The sequence below is a fragment of the Nelumbo nucifera genome, chromosome 7, assembly GCF_055504915.1.
Source record: "Nelumbo nucifera cultivar China Antique chromosome 7, China Antique-T2T, whole genome shotgun sequence".
Taxonomy (NCBI): Eukaryota; Viridiplantae; Streptophyta; class Magnoliopsida; order Proteales; family Nelumbonaceae; genus Nelumbo; species Nelumbo nucifera.
The window spans coordinates 29,508,887-29,527,001 of NC_142655.1; the positions used below are offsets into that span (position 1 = coordinate 29,508,887).

An 18,115-nucleotide genomic window follows, 5' to 3' on the forward strand; every position below is an offset into this window, starting at 1 on the left:
ATTCACAAGTATCTCTGAATCTAAGTGCCCCATTTGGGAGGGCTTTCATGCAGTGACGTAGAGGTTTCTTTGTTTGGGGTGGGCCCCATCTAAACAGCTTATAAGCCATGTTGCCATGTTAGGTGAAAACTTTAACTTCCAATTGCCAAAATTAACTATATTAAAGCTAAAAAAATTCCAGATTAGTATCTTGTACTTCGGGCCTGGCGTCATTTTGGCTCCAAATTTTAAAATGTGATAATTCAGTACCCGGAATTTTAAAATGTATTAATACAGTATTTATCATCTAATTTTCTTTATCAACCATCCAAATGTTAACAAAAAATTAAGTCTCAAATACTTGTTCAAGAAAATTAGGGTCACAGAATACCCATTGAGATGTGACCCCAATTTTCTTGAATAGAAGAGACAAAAATTTGAAACTGTTATAGTTTTTATCGACATTTGGGTGGTTGATAAAGGAAATTAGATAATACTTAAAAGGGCATTTATGTTTTTTCAAATACCACTTACCGATTGATTAATATCTGGTTAATGATAAATAATGAATTGGTACATTTTGAAAGTTGAATACTAAATTGTCAGGATTTATATTAAATTGTCAGAAAACTAACCCCAACCATACATGAATCCTACCCGTATATTAATGCAAAATTCACGAACAGAATACGATTTATTGAGAGCCAGAGTTACTGGGCTGCAATTGGGATTAGAATTCAGAATTCTGCATCGGATGTATCCGTACTTTTCCGAATTTGAGCGATTCTGATTTCGGGGCCTTGACCTTGGCCACGGTAGACTTCAGAATTTGTGATGTAGTCATGTGGTAGACTTGAAAGTTAGATAGAAAAGCCTCCGGCAGTCCGGCACTCATATGAACAAGAGCTAAATCCCCGTAATGGAATTCTAATTCCATGCCTTCACATGAACCAGAGCTGTCCTTTTAAATCCTACCATGAAACTACTAAAATCTTTCTCTAACCATGAAACTACTCTCGAGATCATTTTTCCAAATCTGCAAACCCATCTCCACTGCATTCAATTCTATCAACCACAGACCTTTTAATTCTCGTTTGGTTATTTATTATACCCTTTCTACTGATTGTGGTTCAACTGCAAAGCATATATCACCAAACCCAGTTCAGCAAGTCACCAAAACTAAGGCATTCTCTTCTCAGAAACTTAAAAAGAGTCGAACTAAAACCTCCCAACTTCACTCAAACCAGGGCCTTTTCTTCTGCAAGCCCGAACCCATCTAAGGAACCTGTGGATTCAATGGGTTCCAAGTCCTCCCCTTCCAGTACCATCCCCGTTGTTTCCACCTTCAGTTCCCCTTTTGATAGTTCTCCAATCGATGCAAGCTCTTCGACGAGGAAGCCTCTTAGTCTATGGCCTGGAATGTATAATTCTCCTGTGACAAACGCTCTCTGGGAAGCAAGATCAAGCATCTTTGAGAGGCTGATTGACCCGCCAAAAGACGCCCCTCCACAGAGTGAATTGCTCACAAAAACTCCATCGCAGAGCCGAACCAGTATTCTTTACAACTTTTCCACTGACTATGTCCTTAGAGAGCAGTACAGAGATCCATGGAACGAGGTCAGGATCGGAAAATTGCTCGAAGACCTTGATGCCCTTGCGGGGACCATATCTGTCAAGGTAACCAGGGTGTTCAATCTATTCTTAGTTCTTCATTTCGGGTTTTTAGTGTAATTTTAAGCTGGTTTTGCAGCTTAACAGATTTTCTGTACTGATTTGAGTGAGGTCAGTTTACTTTGCCTTTTTTTATGAAGGTAGCAATAAACAGTTGCTTCTCTTCTAGTACGATCTTAGTTCCATATTTTCTGTTGCTATCAAGTCTTGTTTAGATTGGTTTTTGACTTCAAGCTTCTGCAATAATATGGGATTCTAAGTAGCGAATATTTGACCATATTGTTTGCTTTTAATTGTTTCTATTAGGGCTGCTGCCTCCTCAATTAAAATACCTAGATTACAATCTCAGATTCTTCATTATTGGCAGTACAAATAACCAAATATGTTGGGTGGATCTTGAATTAGTCAGTGGTACATGCAACATGACTCTGTGAAATACATTTTGATTTGGCATGGCAGTTGAGAAGATAATTTCATGAATTATTAGTGTTTGGAGCTAGTTTTTGGATTGGATCACATCGTTGTACATTCTGGTTTTGATATTTTCATATTTTTTTCCTGGTTTTTGTAACCTTAAGGTACTGTCTAAGAGGTGTTTTTCTTGAACTTTCATGCTTTACGGTCTAGATCATCAGTTCTCTATTTGATCTGGCTCCTAGTTTTCTGTCATCTTCGATTGATACCCAAGAAGTGTACTTAAGGTGAAGAGGACTATTCAAGTGATTCTATTCTTACTGCCTCTTCAAAATTTGAAAGAGAAATTCGAGCGAGGAGATTTATTATTAACTTGATAAAATTGACCATGCAACAAGCCACTGTGACCAGAAGATCTTGTAGCCAATCAATCACATTTCTTTATGGATTTAGTATTAATATATATTAGATGCTTGTGTTCAATCTGGTGAGTCAACTTTGCACTCAAATCTGAATAATGCTCTTCTTTTCTTTTGGTAAAAAAAGAGAAGGGGAATGGCAACCCTCATATCTCCGGGATGTAGGCAAGTAATATAATAGATAGAGGTGTAGGGGATAGCGGTGGCCTGTGAATTTCTGAAAGACTCTAGGGGAGTGACCAGATCAGAAGGAAGAGGAGAGAGAATAGATCTGAGGGATGAAGGGTTTGGAGCTCCGAGTTCCAGAGCTTTGAAATCCTGAGGTTCTGAACTACTGAAGTTCTTTCTGTCCAGAAAATTCCTTTTTGTCCTTTTTATAGATGTTACCCCCCCCCCCCCCTCTAGGATGTCACGAGGACAACTTGAAATGCAGGACGATCTCTTGCCAGACAAATATTCTAGTTAATTATGCCAGCTCAGCATGGGTCCTTATGGGACAAGGCATGAAAGAAATAATGTCTTTCCCAGAAGCTCATGCACATCCCCTACTAACCTGGCCATATGCTGGCACCTGCAACATTCTTTCCTGTTCCAGAGAAATCCTATGGTAAAGGAGTGTCAGTTTCTCAATGTTATGAGGTAAGAAATAATGTGGTGGTTTGGTGTCCTACCTTTAGGAGGCCATTGTTGGATTGAGAGATTGAGGAATGTATGGGGCTGCCGTCATTATTGCAAAAGGCTTTAATTGATCCTGAGGTAGCAGATGAAAAGTGGTGGAAGGAGTGTAAAAAAGGAAGATTTACAGTGTTTACTATTAAATCTCTTTACAATGCATTGATGAGGAATCAGGTGGAAGCTTCTTCAACCAAAGGAATCTGGGGGAAACAATTTCCTCCAAGAGTGGAGGCTTTTGCATGGCTGGTGTCAATGGGCAGTGTCCTTAGACAATACAATTTGAAGCGGAGAGGTTTTAAGATGCCAAGCAGATGTGCATTTTGTCTATCAGAGGAAGAAGACTTATTTTGCCAATTTTGTAAAAGGAATATGGGCTTTGTTATGCAGGAGAGAAGAATGGAAGAAGTGAGAAAAGAGAGAGAGAAGAGAGAAGAGAGAAGAGAGAACTGAGAGCAAAAAGGTACTGTTGGCGGTGCAGCTTTTTTAATATATATACTAGGGCGACAACAACTAAAATAAAAAGGAGTAAAAGTACAATAGTACCCCTGCGGTACTATACATAGGAAAAAATAACAACTGTTAACACTCGCCCTCAAGTTGGGACATAGATGTCAATCATGCCCAACTTGTCACATAAATCATGATGTCGTAAGTGGTGTAGTCCTTTTGTAAAGATATCTGCAAGTTGATCCTCAGAGCTGACATAGGGAGTACACACTTCCCCTGTGATAACCTTCTCTCTGATAAAATGCTTGTCGACTTCGATGTGTTTAGTTCTATCATGTAGCACAGGGTTAGCAGCAATGTTTATGGCTGCTTTGTTATCACAGAATAGGGTCATAGGTCTGTCCACTGGAAAACCCAACTCACTCAACAGATTCTTTATCCACATAATTTTAGCCACTCCATGAGCCATTGCTCGATATTCAGCTTCAGCACTGGATCTAGCTACCACACTTTGCTTTTTGCTTCTCCAGGTAACTAGATTTCCTCCTATGAAGGTACAGTAACCACTAGTTGACTTTATGTCATTTAGGGATCCTGCCCAATCTGCATCAATATACACTTCAACTTTCAAATGCCTGTGCCTTTGAAACAACAAGCCAGCACCTGGAAACCTTTTAAGGTATCGGAGGATTCTTTCTGCTGCTTCAAGATGAGTGGTCATAGGGGCATGCATGAACTGGCTAAAGACACCAATTGCATAAGCAATGTCTGGGCGGGTCATAGAAAGATAAAACAATCTCCCTATAAGTCTCTGAAACCGTTTCACATCCTTAATAGGTTCACCTTGGCTGTCACCTAATTTATGGTTAGGATCAATAGGGGAATCAACTGGCTTCACTCCCATTTTTCCTGTATCCTGGAGTAAATCTAGGACATACTTCCTTTGGGAAATGAAGATACCCCTTTTTGAGCGGGCAACTTCAATTCCTAGGAAGTATCTTAGAGGACCTAGATCCTTTACTTCAACTGTGTGGCAAGAAAACTCTTCAACTTTTGGATTTCATCCTTCTAGTCGCCAATGATAATTGTATCATCAACATATACTATCAAAGCAGCAATTTTACCTTCTCCTCTTTTCACAAACAATGTGTGATCAGATTGACATTGCTTGTATCCTTTCTGCTGAACCGTTGCATGGAATCTGCTGAACAGGCTCTCGGTGATTGTTTCAGCCCGTATAAAGACTTCTTCAACCTGCACACCTTTTGTTCATTGCCTTGAGCCTGAAAACCAAGGGGTTGTATCATGTAAACTTCCTCTTCAAGGTCACCATTCAAGAATGCATTCTTGCTATCAAGCTGATGTAGATCCCAATCAAGATTAGCAGCAAGAGAGAATAGAACTCTAATGGAGTTCATCTTGGCAACGGGTGCAAAAGTCTCTGCATAATCAACTCTGTACACTTGTGTAAACCCCTTTGCCACTAAATGAGCATTATACCTCTCCACCGTGCCATTAGCCCTATGTTTGACTGTGAACACCCATTTACATCCAACTGGGTCCTTTCCCTTAGGAAAATCGACAAGTTCCCATGTGCCATTTTTATGAGGGGCATTAATTTCTTCCTTCATAGCATTTGTCCATTCAGGTACTGAAAGAGCTTCTGCCACATTCTTAGGGATAGGGACACTGTCAATGGATGTGAGAAAGGCTCGAAAAGAGGGTGAAATGTTTTCATAGGAAACAAAGTGGGGAATGGGGTGTTTAGTGGTGCACGATCTAACACCTTTCCTGTGAGCAATAGGAAGGCCAATGTCATTAGCAACAGAGGTATCAATTGCAATGGGGTCAGGGACATCAATGGGAACTGTTTTGGAGCAGCTACAGTAACCCGAACCAGTGAAGAAGGAAGAAGAAGACGAGGAAGAAGACAAGAGAAAGAGAGAACAGGAGGGTTTAGTCGAAACTGATTAGTCTCCCCTTCAGTCGACCCCCTAATGTTTATTAGGTTCTAATTACACTTACAAAGACTAAACTGCCCTCACTTAAGTGTGGGGCAGAGTACTCTAATAAAACAGCCACATAAGCAAAGTACTTAACTGACATGAGATTACTAAACTACCCCTATTCGGCTCACTCTAACACTCCCCCTCAAGCTGGAGAATATATGTCATATAATCCCAGCTTGTTACATAGATAGTTCACTTTCCCTGAGTTTAGAGCTTTTGCAAACAAATCTGCCCATTGATCATTCGAGCCCACATGTTCTGTGTTTATCGCTCCAGCAAGGACCTTCTCCCTCACAAAGTGACAATCAACCTCTATGTGCTTTGTTCTCTCATGAAATACAGGATTGGATGAGATATGGAGTGCAGCTTGGTTGTCACAATACAGTCTCATAGGTTTATCCATATGAAACCCAATTTCTTATAGAAGATTCCTCAACTACACTAACTCACAGGTAGTATGTGCCATGACCCTATACTCAGCTTCAGCACTACTTCTGGGCACAACCGTCTGCTTTTTACTCTTCCACGTCACAAGATTTCCTCCAAGAAATGTGCAATAGCCCGTAGTAGATCTTCTATCATTCACTGAGCCTGCCCAGTATGCATCTGTATACCCCACTACTTCAAGTTTTCCTCCTGGTTTATACAATAGTCCACGGCCTGGAGCTCCTTTCAGATACCTCACAATTCTAAGAATTGCATCCTAGTGAGGTATACAAGGGTTCTGCATGAATTGGCTCACCACACTGACTGCAAAGGATATGTCGGGTCTCGTGATAGTCAGATAGTTCAGCTTCCTCACTAGTCGTCTATACCTTCCAGGATCTTCAAATACTTATCCTGTATCACTGCTCAACTTAACATTTGGTTCCATAGGGGTCTTAGTCGGTTTTGCACCTAACAACCCTGTTTCTTCCAATAGATCAAGAACATATTTTCTTTAGCACAGATTTACACATTGTTTTGACCTGGCAACCTCTATTCCCAAGAAATACTTCAATGTTCCAAGATCTTTTGTTTGGAAATGATTTTGCAGAAATACCTTTAATTTGCTAATCCCCAATTTATCACTGCCAGTAATGACAATATCATCCACATAGACCACTAATAGAATCTTCCCAGCTTTTGAGTCATAGCTGAACACTGAGTGATCTACCTGGCACTACTTCATTCCAAAACTCTTCACCACTTCACTGAACTTCCCAAACCAAGCATGTGGCGATTGTTTCAACCCATAAATTGCATTCTTCAATCTGCATACCTTACCATCCTCCCCCTGAGCAACAAACCCAGGTGGTTGCTCCATATATACCTCCTCCACAAGATCACCATGGAGGAAGGCATTCTTTATATCAAGCTGAAACAGAGGCCAATCATACATGCCAGGGAAATTAGTACACGAACAGAACCAATCTTAGCCACTAGAGAGAATGTCTCCATGTAGTCCACTCCATACAACTGAGTAACCTTTAGCAACAAGTCTAGCCTTCAGACGCTCCACACTACCATCTGGCAAGTATTTCACAATATACACCCATTTACAACCCACAACATGCTTACCAGGTGGGAGAGTAGTAAGTTCCCACGTTTGAGTATGTTGAAGAGTAGAAAGTTCCTCTTCCGTTGCCCGCCGCCAATCAGGTGAACTGAGAGCTTCTTGAACATTGTTAGGTATGGAAATAGAGGATAAAAGGGAAACAAACTGGTGATGTGAGGTAGAAAGACGAGATAATGAAACAAAATTGGAAATGGGATGGAGGGTAGAACTGCGTTTACCTTTCCGTAAGGCAATGGGTAGGTCAAGGTCTGAAGGTTCAACAATAGGAGCCATGAGAGGATCCGCAGATGAGGTAGAAGCTGGAGGAGGGGCCGGTGTCGTTCGACGTGTATACTCTTGCCGGATTGGTGGACGTTCGGTGGTGATCTGCACGGGATGAGGTGATGAGTCTACTCCAACAACAGCATCTGGAACTGGATCACTGACAGGGAGAGGAAGAGGAAGTGCGGGTGGAGACGAAGGCGCTTCAGGACTTGAGAAGAAGGGGACTGACTCAAAAAAGGTGACATCAGGGCAGACATAGCACTTCCAGGTAATGGGATTATAACACTTGTACCCTTTTTGAGTCCGTGAGTAGCTAAGGAAGACACATTTAATTGAGCGTGCATTTAGCTTGTCTATTCCAGGGCTTAGATTGTGGACAAAGCACACACAACCAAAGACACAAGGAATTAATGGGAATGGAGATAAAGTGGGAAACAAGATAGAGAAGGGGGACCGACCATGAAGGATGAAGGAGGGCATCCGATTAATGAGAAAACATGTAGTGAGTACAACATCACTCCAAAACCGTTTAGGAACATTCATGTGGTGAAGAATAGATCAAGCAGTTTCAAGAAGCTGACGGTTCTTCCGTTCAACTACCCCATTTTGTTGAGGGGTGAATGCATATGATGTCTGATGAATAATGCCATGCTGTTCTAAATACTGTTGAAATGAAGTAAGAAAGTATTCACGACCATTATCTGAACGGAGAATTTTGATTGGAACACCAAGTTGTGTGCGTATTTCAGCATGGAATTTTTGAAAAATGGAAAACAATTCACTTCTTTCTTTCATTAAGTAAATCCATGTCATTCTTGAACAATCATCAATAAAGGAGACAAAATACTTTACCCATTATAAGACTATATTTTGATTGGACCCCAAACATCTGAATGAACCAAAGAAAAATGACTCAACATACGACTCTCAACTTTTGGACTGAAGGACACACGACGATGTTTCCCAAACTGACATGACTGACATTGCAAAACTGACAGATGGCTCAATGATGGGACCAAAATCTTGAGAGCCTTGAGAGATGGATGTCTCAGTCGGCAATGCCATTGTAGAGGAGTAAGTGAAGTCTGAAGAGCAATTGAAGATCCACCACTGTCAAGATAATACAATCCACCAACTTCATGCCCCCCACCAATCTTCTTCCCTGTCTTGAGAACCTGAAAAACACAAGTGGAAGGAAAGAAGATAACAGAACAGTTAAGAGCTTTGGTTATTTTACTAACAGACATAAGATTGAATGGAAACTTAGGGACATATAAAACAGATGATAAGGGCACAGAAGCCATGTCAACATTACCAACACCACATATGGGGGATGAGGACCCATTGGCAAGTGTAACAGTTTGTGATGTGGAGGTTTCAGAAAGAGAAGAGAACACACCTGGAGTCCCGGTCATATGATTTGAGGCTCCATAGTCAATAATCCAGGGAGAGGTTTTAGATGACATGCAAGCAATACCTGATTGGGCAAGTGTGGCAGTGGTATGCTGTGAAGTAGTTTGAAGGAACTGTTCATACTCATCACGCGGTACGCTCACCATCTCCCTCTCAGAGGTAGATGTAAATGTGAGAGGAGTTCGGTCTGTCGGTTTACTGTCACTGATATCAACCTCACCTGCTACAGCATGATTAGCCCATTTAGAGAGAGGGCCATGTAGATCATAACAGAAATTCACTGTGTGTCCCTCTCTGCCACAATGAGTACATTTCCTTGTAGAGTTATTCTTCCCTCTGCCACGGCCTCCCTCTGAGTCACGACCACCCCGACTAATCATGGAACTGCCACGGCCTCCTCGGGGAGCATGACCTCCCCCTCTTGTACTAAGTTCAACCCCTCTAGCTGTCACAAGTGCTGATCTATCAGACTGTGTGGAATTCTCTGTCTGTCCCAAAGAAATTCTACGAAGCCTTGAGAATACTTCCTCAAGTGTAGGAAGAGTAGAGCCCCCCAATATTTGGGCTCTAATTGGTTCATATTCCGACTTCAGCCCCACTAAAAATCTTGTAACATCTAGTTGCTCCCTTTGCTGTTGCTGAACTTTGATATCTGGAGTAAGGGGGTGATAGACATTGAGTTCATTCCTTATATTCTTCATGCAGGCATAGTACTCTTCTAGTGTTTTGGTTCCTTGTTGTAAATCAAAATACTCTTGATAAAGCTGATACACTCTTGTTGTGTTATCTTGTCAAGAATATAGCTTCTTAGCATGCTCCCATATATCCTTAGCCGTATCAAGGAACATGAAGTTGGCACTAATTTTGGGTTCCATACTATTCCACAACCAAGTCATGATTCGAGCATCTTCTTGTTCCCAATCATCAAACCCTGGAGAGTCCTCCGGTGGCTTCTCATCTCTTACATGCTTTACTTTCTTCTTTGCCTTGAGAAACACTTCCACTGATTTAGCCCATGGAACATAGTTCTCCCCATTCAGCTTAATTGAAGTCATTTGTACCCCTAGGTAGTCGGAGGAAATTACCACACTAGGTTTTTGATCATTGTAGCCATCTCCTATTGCTGCCATTGTACTCTTTCACAGTTTTCTCTAACCTTACTTCTTAGGTACAAGCTGATTGATGTTGTTCACAGTTTGATACTTCAGCACCTATTGCAGCCCCTAAACACAACAGTGGGAGCACACACTTGTTCTTCTTCACACTACTGTTGACTTCACACACCTACAACCCACATAAGCACCACAACACAACAGTAGGCCCTCTTACAACCACTCAATAAAAAAAAAAATTGTGCATCACAAGCACCACAACACAGTCAAACTGCTACACCCAATTCAGACTTGTTTAATACACTTAAGAGGGCATTACACAACCACAAGGAGCTTGGCAAGGTCATTGCATTCCACCTTACACCACTCGGCCACCTATAGCAGCCCTAACACCACTCAACAACTCACAGCAGCCCTACACCATTCGGCTACTGCACACACAGCCCTTCCTAGGGCAACAATGAACCTAGTTCTCTAGGTTCTAATCAGTACTAACTGATTCTTGAAGGGTTCCTACCCAGAAATACCAGCAACACAAAAGGACTAAATAACCAACCTTCCTTTGAGAGTATCAGCCAACCATTCACTGCTGAAATCACCTTCCTTGATGAAGAAAACTGTGCGCAGTAGAGAGCAACGAGCTGTGATGTCTCAGACCTAGGGCGAACCAGCTCTCTCCATTAACTAACCAGAAACGATGAAGAAGGTGTCACGAACACAGCTGAGATGCTTTACAAGCAGAAGCAGGTCAGAAACCTCGCTTTGATACCATGTTTTGGAGCAGCTACAGTAACCCGAACCAATGAAGAAGGAAGAAGAAGATGAGGAAGAAGACAAGAGAAAGAGAGAACAGGAGGGTTTAGTCGAAACTGATTAGTCTCCCCTTCAGTCGACCCCCTAATGTTTATTAGGTTCTAATTACACTTACAAAGACTAAATTGCCCTCACTTAAGTGTGGGGCAGAGTACTCTAATAAAACAACCACATAAGCAAAGTACTTAATTGACATGAGATTACTAAACTACCCCTATTCGGCTCACTCTAACAGGAACCAAGATACCTGAGTGTGTATGATCCGCCCCCAAAGAGTTTAATGGCATTGGAGGTACAGCTTCTGGATTCTCCACAGCTCTTGAATTTGGTTGGCCTTTGTGACGACGGAAGAAGACACGAAAAGGAGGAGGATCAGGAAGAGGAGGGAGCTGAACCAGTTTCTCCTCATTCCTACTCTCTCCCTGAGGAGAAACAGGGAAAAAAAGCTCACTCTCAAAGAAAGAGACATCCATGGAAACATAGAATTTTTGAGAAACAGGATCAAAACAACAGTATCCCTTCTGAGTGAAGGAGTACCCCAGGAATATGCAAGGAATAGCGCGATGATCCAATTTTCCACGAGTGGGGGACAAATTTTGGACAAAACAACGACAACCAAACACACGAGGAGGAATGGGAAGAAGGGGGGCCTTAGGAACTTTGCACTCTAACCAACGAGAGGGCATACGGTTGATGAGGTAGGTAGCACAAAGGACAGCCTCAAGCCAAAAGCGTTTTGGGACATTCATATGGAGTAGTAAACCCCGGGCCACTTCAAGGAGGTGTCGGTTCTTTCTTTCAGCAACACCGTTTTGTTATGGTGAAGTGAACCACGTGACGCAAAAAATTCCGTGAGATCACTATGAAAATACTCTTTGGCATTATCTGACTGAAAATTTTGGATTTTAGTTTGAAATTGGGTGAAGACCGTCCGCTGAAAATCTTGGATAATTTTTGGTACTTCATCCCTGGTCCGCATGGGATATTCCCATGTATATCTAGAATAATCATCGATAATGGTAATAAAATACTTGTAGCCTCTCTCAAATGGTAATGTAACAGGGCCCCACACATCAGAATGAACAATGTGAAAAGGAAATTCAGATTTAGTTTTTTTTTAAAGAAAATGAGTTCTACATTGCCTACTCAATTGACAAGTTTGACAAGAGAAATCTGAAACGAACACTGATTTAAACAATTCTGGAAACATCACTTTCAAAGACTCAAAAGATAAATGACCAAGACGACAATGCCATAAATAAACTTGACTCTTACAGGACTGACTCTTAGACTGTGACTCGAAGACCAGCCTTATTCTCCAGCATGTAAAGTCCATCAACCATACATCCTCTACCAATTGTCCTCCCTGAGGCCAGATCCCGAATCACACAGTAAGAAGGGAAAAATGTCACTGAACAGTTTAAGGAATTAGTAATACTACTAACAGAGAACAAATTAATGGGAAATTTTGGAACATGTAAAACATCAGAGAGGGTAAGGCCGAGAGGGAGAGAAATGGTTCCTTGACTAGCTATGGTAGTATATGATCCATCAGCTAGTCTTACCTTGTCTCTTCCAGAAAGAAGGTGATAGGTTTGAAAGTAAGAGGACGTACCAGTCATGTGTTTTAACGCTCCAGAATCAATGATCCAAAGAGTGTCAGGGTTATGAGAAGCAACATGGAAAGCTGTGGCAGAGTTACCTGATGTAGACGCAAATGAAGTTGAGGGAGGAGCATCCATCTGACGAATTGCTCTACCATAGAGCTCTAAATGGTCACGGAAGGAATTTATAATATCCTCCCTTGGGTCAGATCCAGATGAATGTGTCTGAGTCATAGTATGAATGGGGGGCTGATTCTCCTGAGTAGCCATGTTTTCCATAGTGTGTTTTCTTGTACCTTGCTGTCCTGACTTTTTATTCATATATGAACCTTGCTTCTTATTCAAATCTTGAGCCCATTTCGGCTTCCCATGAAGATCCCAACATGTGTCTCAGGTGTGTCGGGGTTTCTAGCAATGAGTACACCACAATTTGTCCTTGTCATCCATCTTTTTCTGAAGATCCCCCTTCTTAGAAGTATTTCCCCCACCGGTAGTAACACTCCCTTTCACTGCCAACACAACTGCATCTCCTCCAGAACTGTTCATCAAACTCCTTATGCTTTCTTCTGATTGTACAAGAGCATAAACTTCCTGAACTGATGGAAGATCCTTGCTACCTAGGATTTGGACTCTGATAGATTCATATGTAGGGTTCAAACTGTTGAAGATTAATTAGTTTTATGATGTTTTTTCTGAGTAGATGTTTTATGTTAGTTGTTAGATAGGAGGTGGGGACCAAAGTAGTTATGTGAGTTCAAATTTTATTATGTTTTTTGAGTGTTATATATGCTGTTTTATGTTTTTTCGCTCTATAAGGGCATAATTGTCTTTGTACTGTTCTATTATTTTAGTATAAATAATAAGTGAAGGGGGCGGCCAGATCATTGCTCTCTTTTCTTTCAACTTCTCTTCTTCTCCTTTTCTCTTCCTTCTCTCTTCAAGAAACTACTTTCTTTCATATTTTTTAATTCAGCAGATTTCTACTCAAACCATGTAAGAAAGCAAACACTCTCTGCTGGGAGACGAGTTTTTTGTACAGTTTTGCATCTTCATCACACTTCCAGTCCATACTCTAATAATGATCTAACTCCTTCCAGACAGAGGTCAAGTCTGAGTAGTACACAGATAGACACCTCTCCCTTTGTTTATAAGTAGACGATTCTGCCTGTAGCTGGTAGATTTTTGCATAGTGTTGCAGTTCCGAATATGTTGATTTTGCTTATTCCCATATCTCATTTGTCGTTTCAGCCCACATGAAATTCCTTCTTATTTGAGGTTGCATAGAAACTAAAAGCCAAGACATGACCATGCTGTTTTCCTGGTTCCATCTGTCATATTCAGCACTCCCAGAATGTGGTTCTTTGGTTCTCCCATTAATATAACCTATCTTTCCCCTTGCAATGATGTACAGCTTGATCCCTCTTGACCACTCTAAATAATTTAAACCATCAAGAGGAATAACAGTCATGGGAAAAGATAGGTCCACACCCCCACTCATTCCATTCAGCATTGAGGAAACACCAGATGTAGCAGAATCTTCACCACTCATGATTTCAGATTCAAAAACAACTCTTAAATGGGGTACACAGCCTTAAAGAAATTCAACACTTGAGGGGGAATGAAAATTATTATTTTTTCTTTAGAAACACACCTTTTGAAAAAACACAAGTGCTGTTACAGCACTAACAGCTCATCCCTTGACTTACAAACTCAACACAAGCGTTGCCACAGTGCATACGGGTCATCTCTTGACCTACGCATCAACAGGACGACTGTTACAGCAAGTACTGGTCACTTTCTGACCCACAGTTCACCATAAAAGCTGCTGTTGCAGCACACAAAAAGGTCCTCACGACCTACAGTTTCACAGGGATTAGTCGACCCCACAAAAAAGGAAAGAAAGAGGTGCTGATCACCTCACATCCAATCGGCAGACCTAGTACAGGTTCTGCCCTGACACGACCAGAAAAAAAAAGGTAAGAGAGAGAGAGAAAAGTTACTTCAGTGTGTGAGATCTTCAATCAGCCGAACAGCAGATGAGGGTGGCAGATCTAGAAATCTGGTGCGAAGAAGAAAAAAAACTGTTCACTCGACTTCTCCTTTCAGATCTGATAGTCCCGCTCCGATGCCATGTTATGCAGGAGAGAAGAATGGGAGAGAAAAGAGAGACAAGAGAGAACTGAGAGCATAAAGATACTGCTGGCGGCGCAGATTTTTTAATATATATACTAGGGTGACAGCAATTAAAATAAAAAGGAGTAAAAGTACAATAGTACCCCTGCGGTACTATACATAGGAAAAAACAACATCTGTTTACAGGATATTTTCTTCAAGCTTTTCAGTATTGATGATTGGTCTCCTGTTAGGCCTGCAGATATTTTGAAGCGTGACAGGCTATCAGGGAACATCATAGTAAAAATTCTCTGGAGCTACACTCTTTTTGCTGTTTGTTGGGAGTTGTGGAAGGAAAGAAATAGAAGAATTTTTTTATGGAAAGATGAGTTATTGGCAACAATCAGCTCAAAGCTCGTTGATTGGGTTTTAATTCTTCCAGAATTTGAAGGCAGAAAAAAAGAAGATTTTGGTTCGAATTTCTGGTCTACTTTGTCAGTTTAATTATTGTGTGGGTTTTGCGTTTGGTCTCTTTTAGTATGGTTATCTTGATGTTTCTCTTTTGTATTGCTGGGTGGTGACACCTTGTTACCCAAGATATTTGTACCTTTTATCATTAATAAACTTTCTTTTTTATTTTATTTATCTTAAAAAAAAAACTGTGGCATTGTGTTTTGCACATGTGGTTAGGTATACCTGTGGTCCTGGGCTTATCTATGCCCTATGGTGATGGTCTGTGAAGTTCTGACAGTCTAGGGGAGTGAAGATTAGAAGGAAGAGGAGAGAGAACAGATTTCATGAAGGGGTTGGAGATCTGGAGTTCCAGAGCTCTGAAATCCTGAGGTTCTGGACTGCTGAAATTCTAAGATCTGTCCATGAAATTCTTTTTTGGCCTTTTTATAGATGTTACCCCCCTGTAGGGTGTCATGAGCAGAATATGACAACTTGAGATGCAGGAAGATCTTGCCAGAGGAATATTCCAATTAACTATGCCAGCTCAGTGCAGGTTGTTATGGGAGAAGGCATGCCTGTCACCTGTAACATTCTTTGCCATTAACCTCATATCACATGATAGATTAACTATGGCATCATGTTTTGAGCTCGGATCTCCTACCCACAAACTCTTCCCACATCCCTACCCACAGGACACTACAGGCTCACATTGGGAATATTTCCCCTGTCACTCATGGGGAGATGTTCCCAATAGACAGTGGTAGTGTCTTTTGTGGGTAGGAGATCCGGAATGTCTTGTTTTGCACTTGTGGTTGGGTATACCTGTGGTCCTGGGCTTGTCTACGCCCTTACAACAGGATTTGCATGGCTCAGGATGGTTTTTTTTTCTTGTTTTTTGATATGACTGGCTGTTTATGTAAGTAGAAAATCCTGCAAGGTGTAGAAAGGATCCCTTTTCCTGATTTACTTGTATGTTTTATGAATCAGCATTGTTGCAATGATGATAGCACAACAAGGCCTCTCATATTGGTAACTGCATCAGTTGATAAAATGGTTCTGAAGAAACCAATTCGTGTTGACACTGATTTGAAAATAGCTGGTGCTGTCATATGGGTTGGGCGTTCGTCTATTGAGCTTCAACTCGAAGTGACTCAGTCCACAGAAGGTACATGGAACTAAAGTAACTCTTTTTAAAACTTCCTATATTTTACACTTGTAACAAATTGGCTTCTGTAATCAAATATTTGTATCACAATCCTAAGAACCTCTACTATTTGACAAAGATTTTTATTTTTATTTTTTGAGAAAAGGTAATCGAGATTTCAATAAAAGAAGTTAATGAGAGGATGTACAAACAGATAACAGGAAATGCACAAGGATTACATTGGAAGAATACTATCACCATACAAAACATCTTCGTTGTTTTGATGGTTCAGTTGATTCCAGTTCAGAGAAAAGGGAAAGAAGGAAGAAGAGAAGAAGAAGAAGAAGAGAAAACTGTTGAACTGAGAAGTTAGATCTCTCCCAGCCGACCACAAATATATATACTTATCAATTCAAATTGCAATGTCCAATATGCCCCTACTTAAGTATGGGACATGTAACTTAAAATAAAACTAAATTGACAAAGCACAACTCAATATATGATAAAAAAACAAAACTACCCCTACTCAACCGACTAACACTTTCCCTCAAGCTGGAGAGTATATGTCATATAGTCCCAGCGTGTTACATATATAATTCACTCTTCCTGAACTCAACCCTTTTGTAAACAAGTTTTCCCATTGATCACCTTAACTCACATGCTCTATGCTTATAACTCCAAAAAGAACTTTCTCCCTTACAAAATGTCAATCAACCTCTATGTGTTTTGTCCTCTCACTAAAATTGGATTAGATGGGATGTGAATTGCAATTTGGTTATTATAGTACAGTCTCATGAGTTTGCTCATTGAGAATCCAACTTCTTGTAGAAGATTTTTCAACAACACTAACTCAAATGTAGTGTGTGCCATGGCCCTGTATTCATCTTCAGCACTACTTGCCACAATAGTTTGCTTCTTACTCTTCCATGTCACCAGATTTGCTCCAACTAACTCACAACAATTTGCTTTTTATGCCTCGCCACACTAACTCACAAAAGTTTGCTTCTTACACTGACTCACATGTAGTGTGTGCCATGGCCCTGTAGTGGATCTCCTGTCAGACACCAAACTTGCCCAATTTGCATCTATATAGCCAACTATTTCAAGACTTCCTCTTGGCTTGTACAACAACCTGCGACTTGGAGCTCCCTTCAAATACTGCACAATTCTAAGCAATGTTTTAAAACACGGAGGCGTGACGCGAGGTGTTCCACTACCTAGAGGCATGAGGCAAAGTTCAGAACGTAAGAAGCATAAGCCTCCCGAACACAAGGAGGCGTAAGCCTCCTTAAAAGGAGGAGGGATGAGGAGGAAGAAGAGAAAGGAAAATCTCAATTTTCTTTATTTTTAATAAAAAGTGTTTATATTAAGAAAAATGAAGATGCATAGCACTAGTTGAAAGGACACATCATTTTTTTTTATGAATAATAATAAGTTTATTGATTCAGAAGCAACTTTAGAGTGAGTTCATACATCATCCCAACGAGAGGCACGAGCTGCAGCCCCTCCTTGAGTCTTACAAGTAAACTAGGAAAGAAAAACAATAATCACAACTGAGCCCAAAATAATTCTTCCCTATTTACCCCTTGCTTAGCTAACACATCTGACAAAGTATTTGCTGATCTCCCCACCCACTGTATAGTGACCAACATATTCTTTGTCAACCAACTAAGTTTCTTCATTTCATTCTTGTATCGCCACATAGCCTCTTCAGAATTTTTTAACCAACCCACCACCACTTTGGAATCCCCCTCGATTATTAGGTGTTGTACCCCCAACTGGTTTGCAAATTGCACCCCTTGTACAACAGCTAAGAGTTCTGCCCTGATGGAGTTCCCAATTTCCAAGGGACCTGAGTAGAGCAGCAAAATCTCTCCCTTCTCATTTCTCAAAGCACCCCCCACTCCGGATAATCCTGGATTACCCATGCTGCTTCCATCAAAGTTCAACTTTATTGAGCCTTCGGGTGGAGGAGACCAGCTTGTAATTGATTTGTCCTTTAAAGATGAGCACCTTGCTACTGCTGAC

At 40.9% G+C, this 18,115-nt stretch overlaps 1 protein-coding gene across 2 annotated transcripts in view; it reads left to right on the top strand.

Annotated features, from left to right (window-relative positions):
* Positions 1–18,115, top strand: part of LOC104593331 (acyl-coenzyme A thioesterase 2, chloroplastic-like) — a 53,693-nt gene that overhangs the window by 7,352 nt on the left and 28,226 nt on the right. The window contains exons 2-3 of one of the 2 annotated variants that reach the window (XM_010253088.3): positions 666–1,656; positions 15,931–16,108. In XM_010253088.3, coding sequence (XP_010251390.1) covers positions 1,276–1,656; positions 15,931–16,108 — 559 coding nt within the window. In that variant the 5' untranslated portion in view covers positions 666–1,275. The remainder of the gene's footprint in view (positions 1–665; positions 1,657–15,930; positions 16,109–18,115) is intronic. The other variant, XM_088892136.1, reaches the window with a different exon arrangement.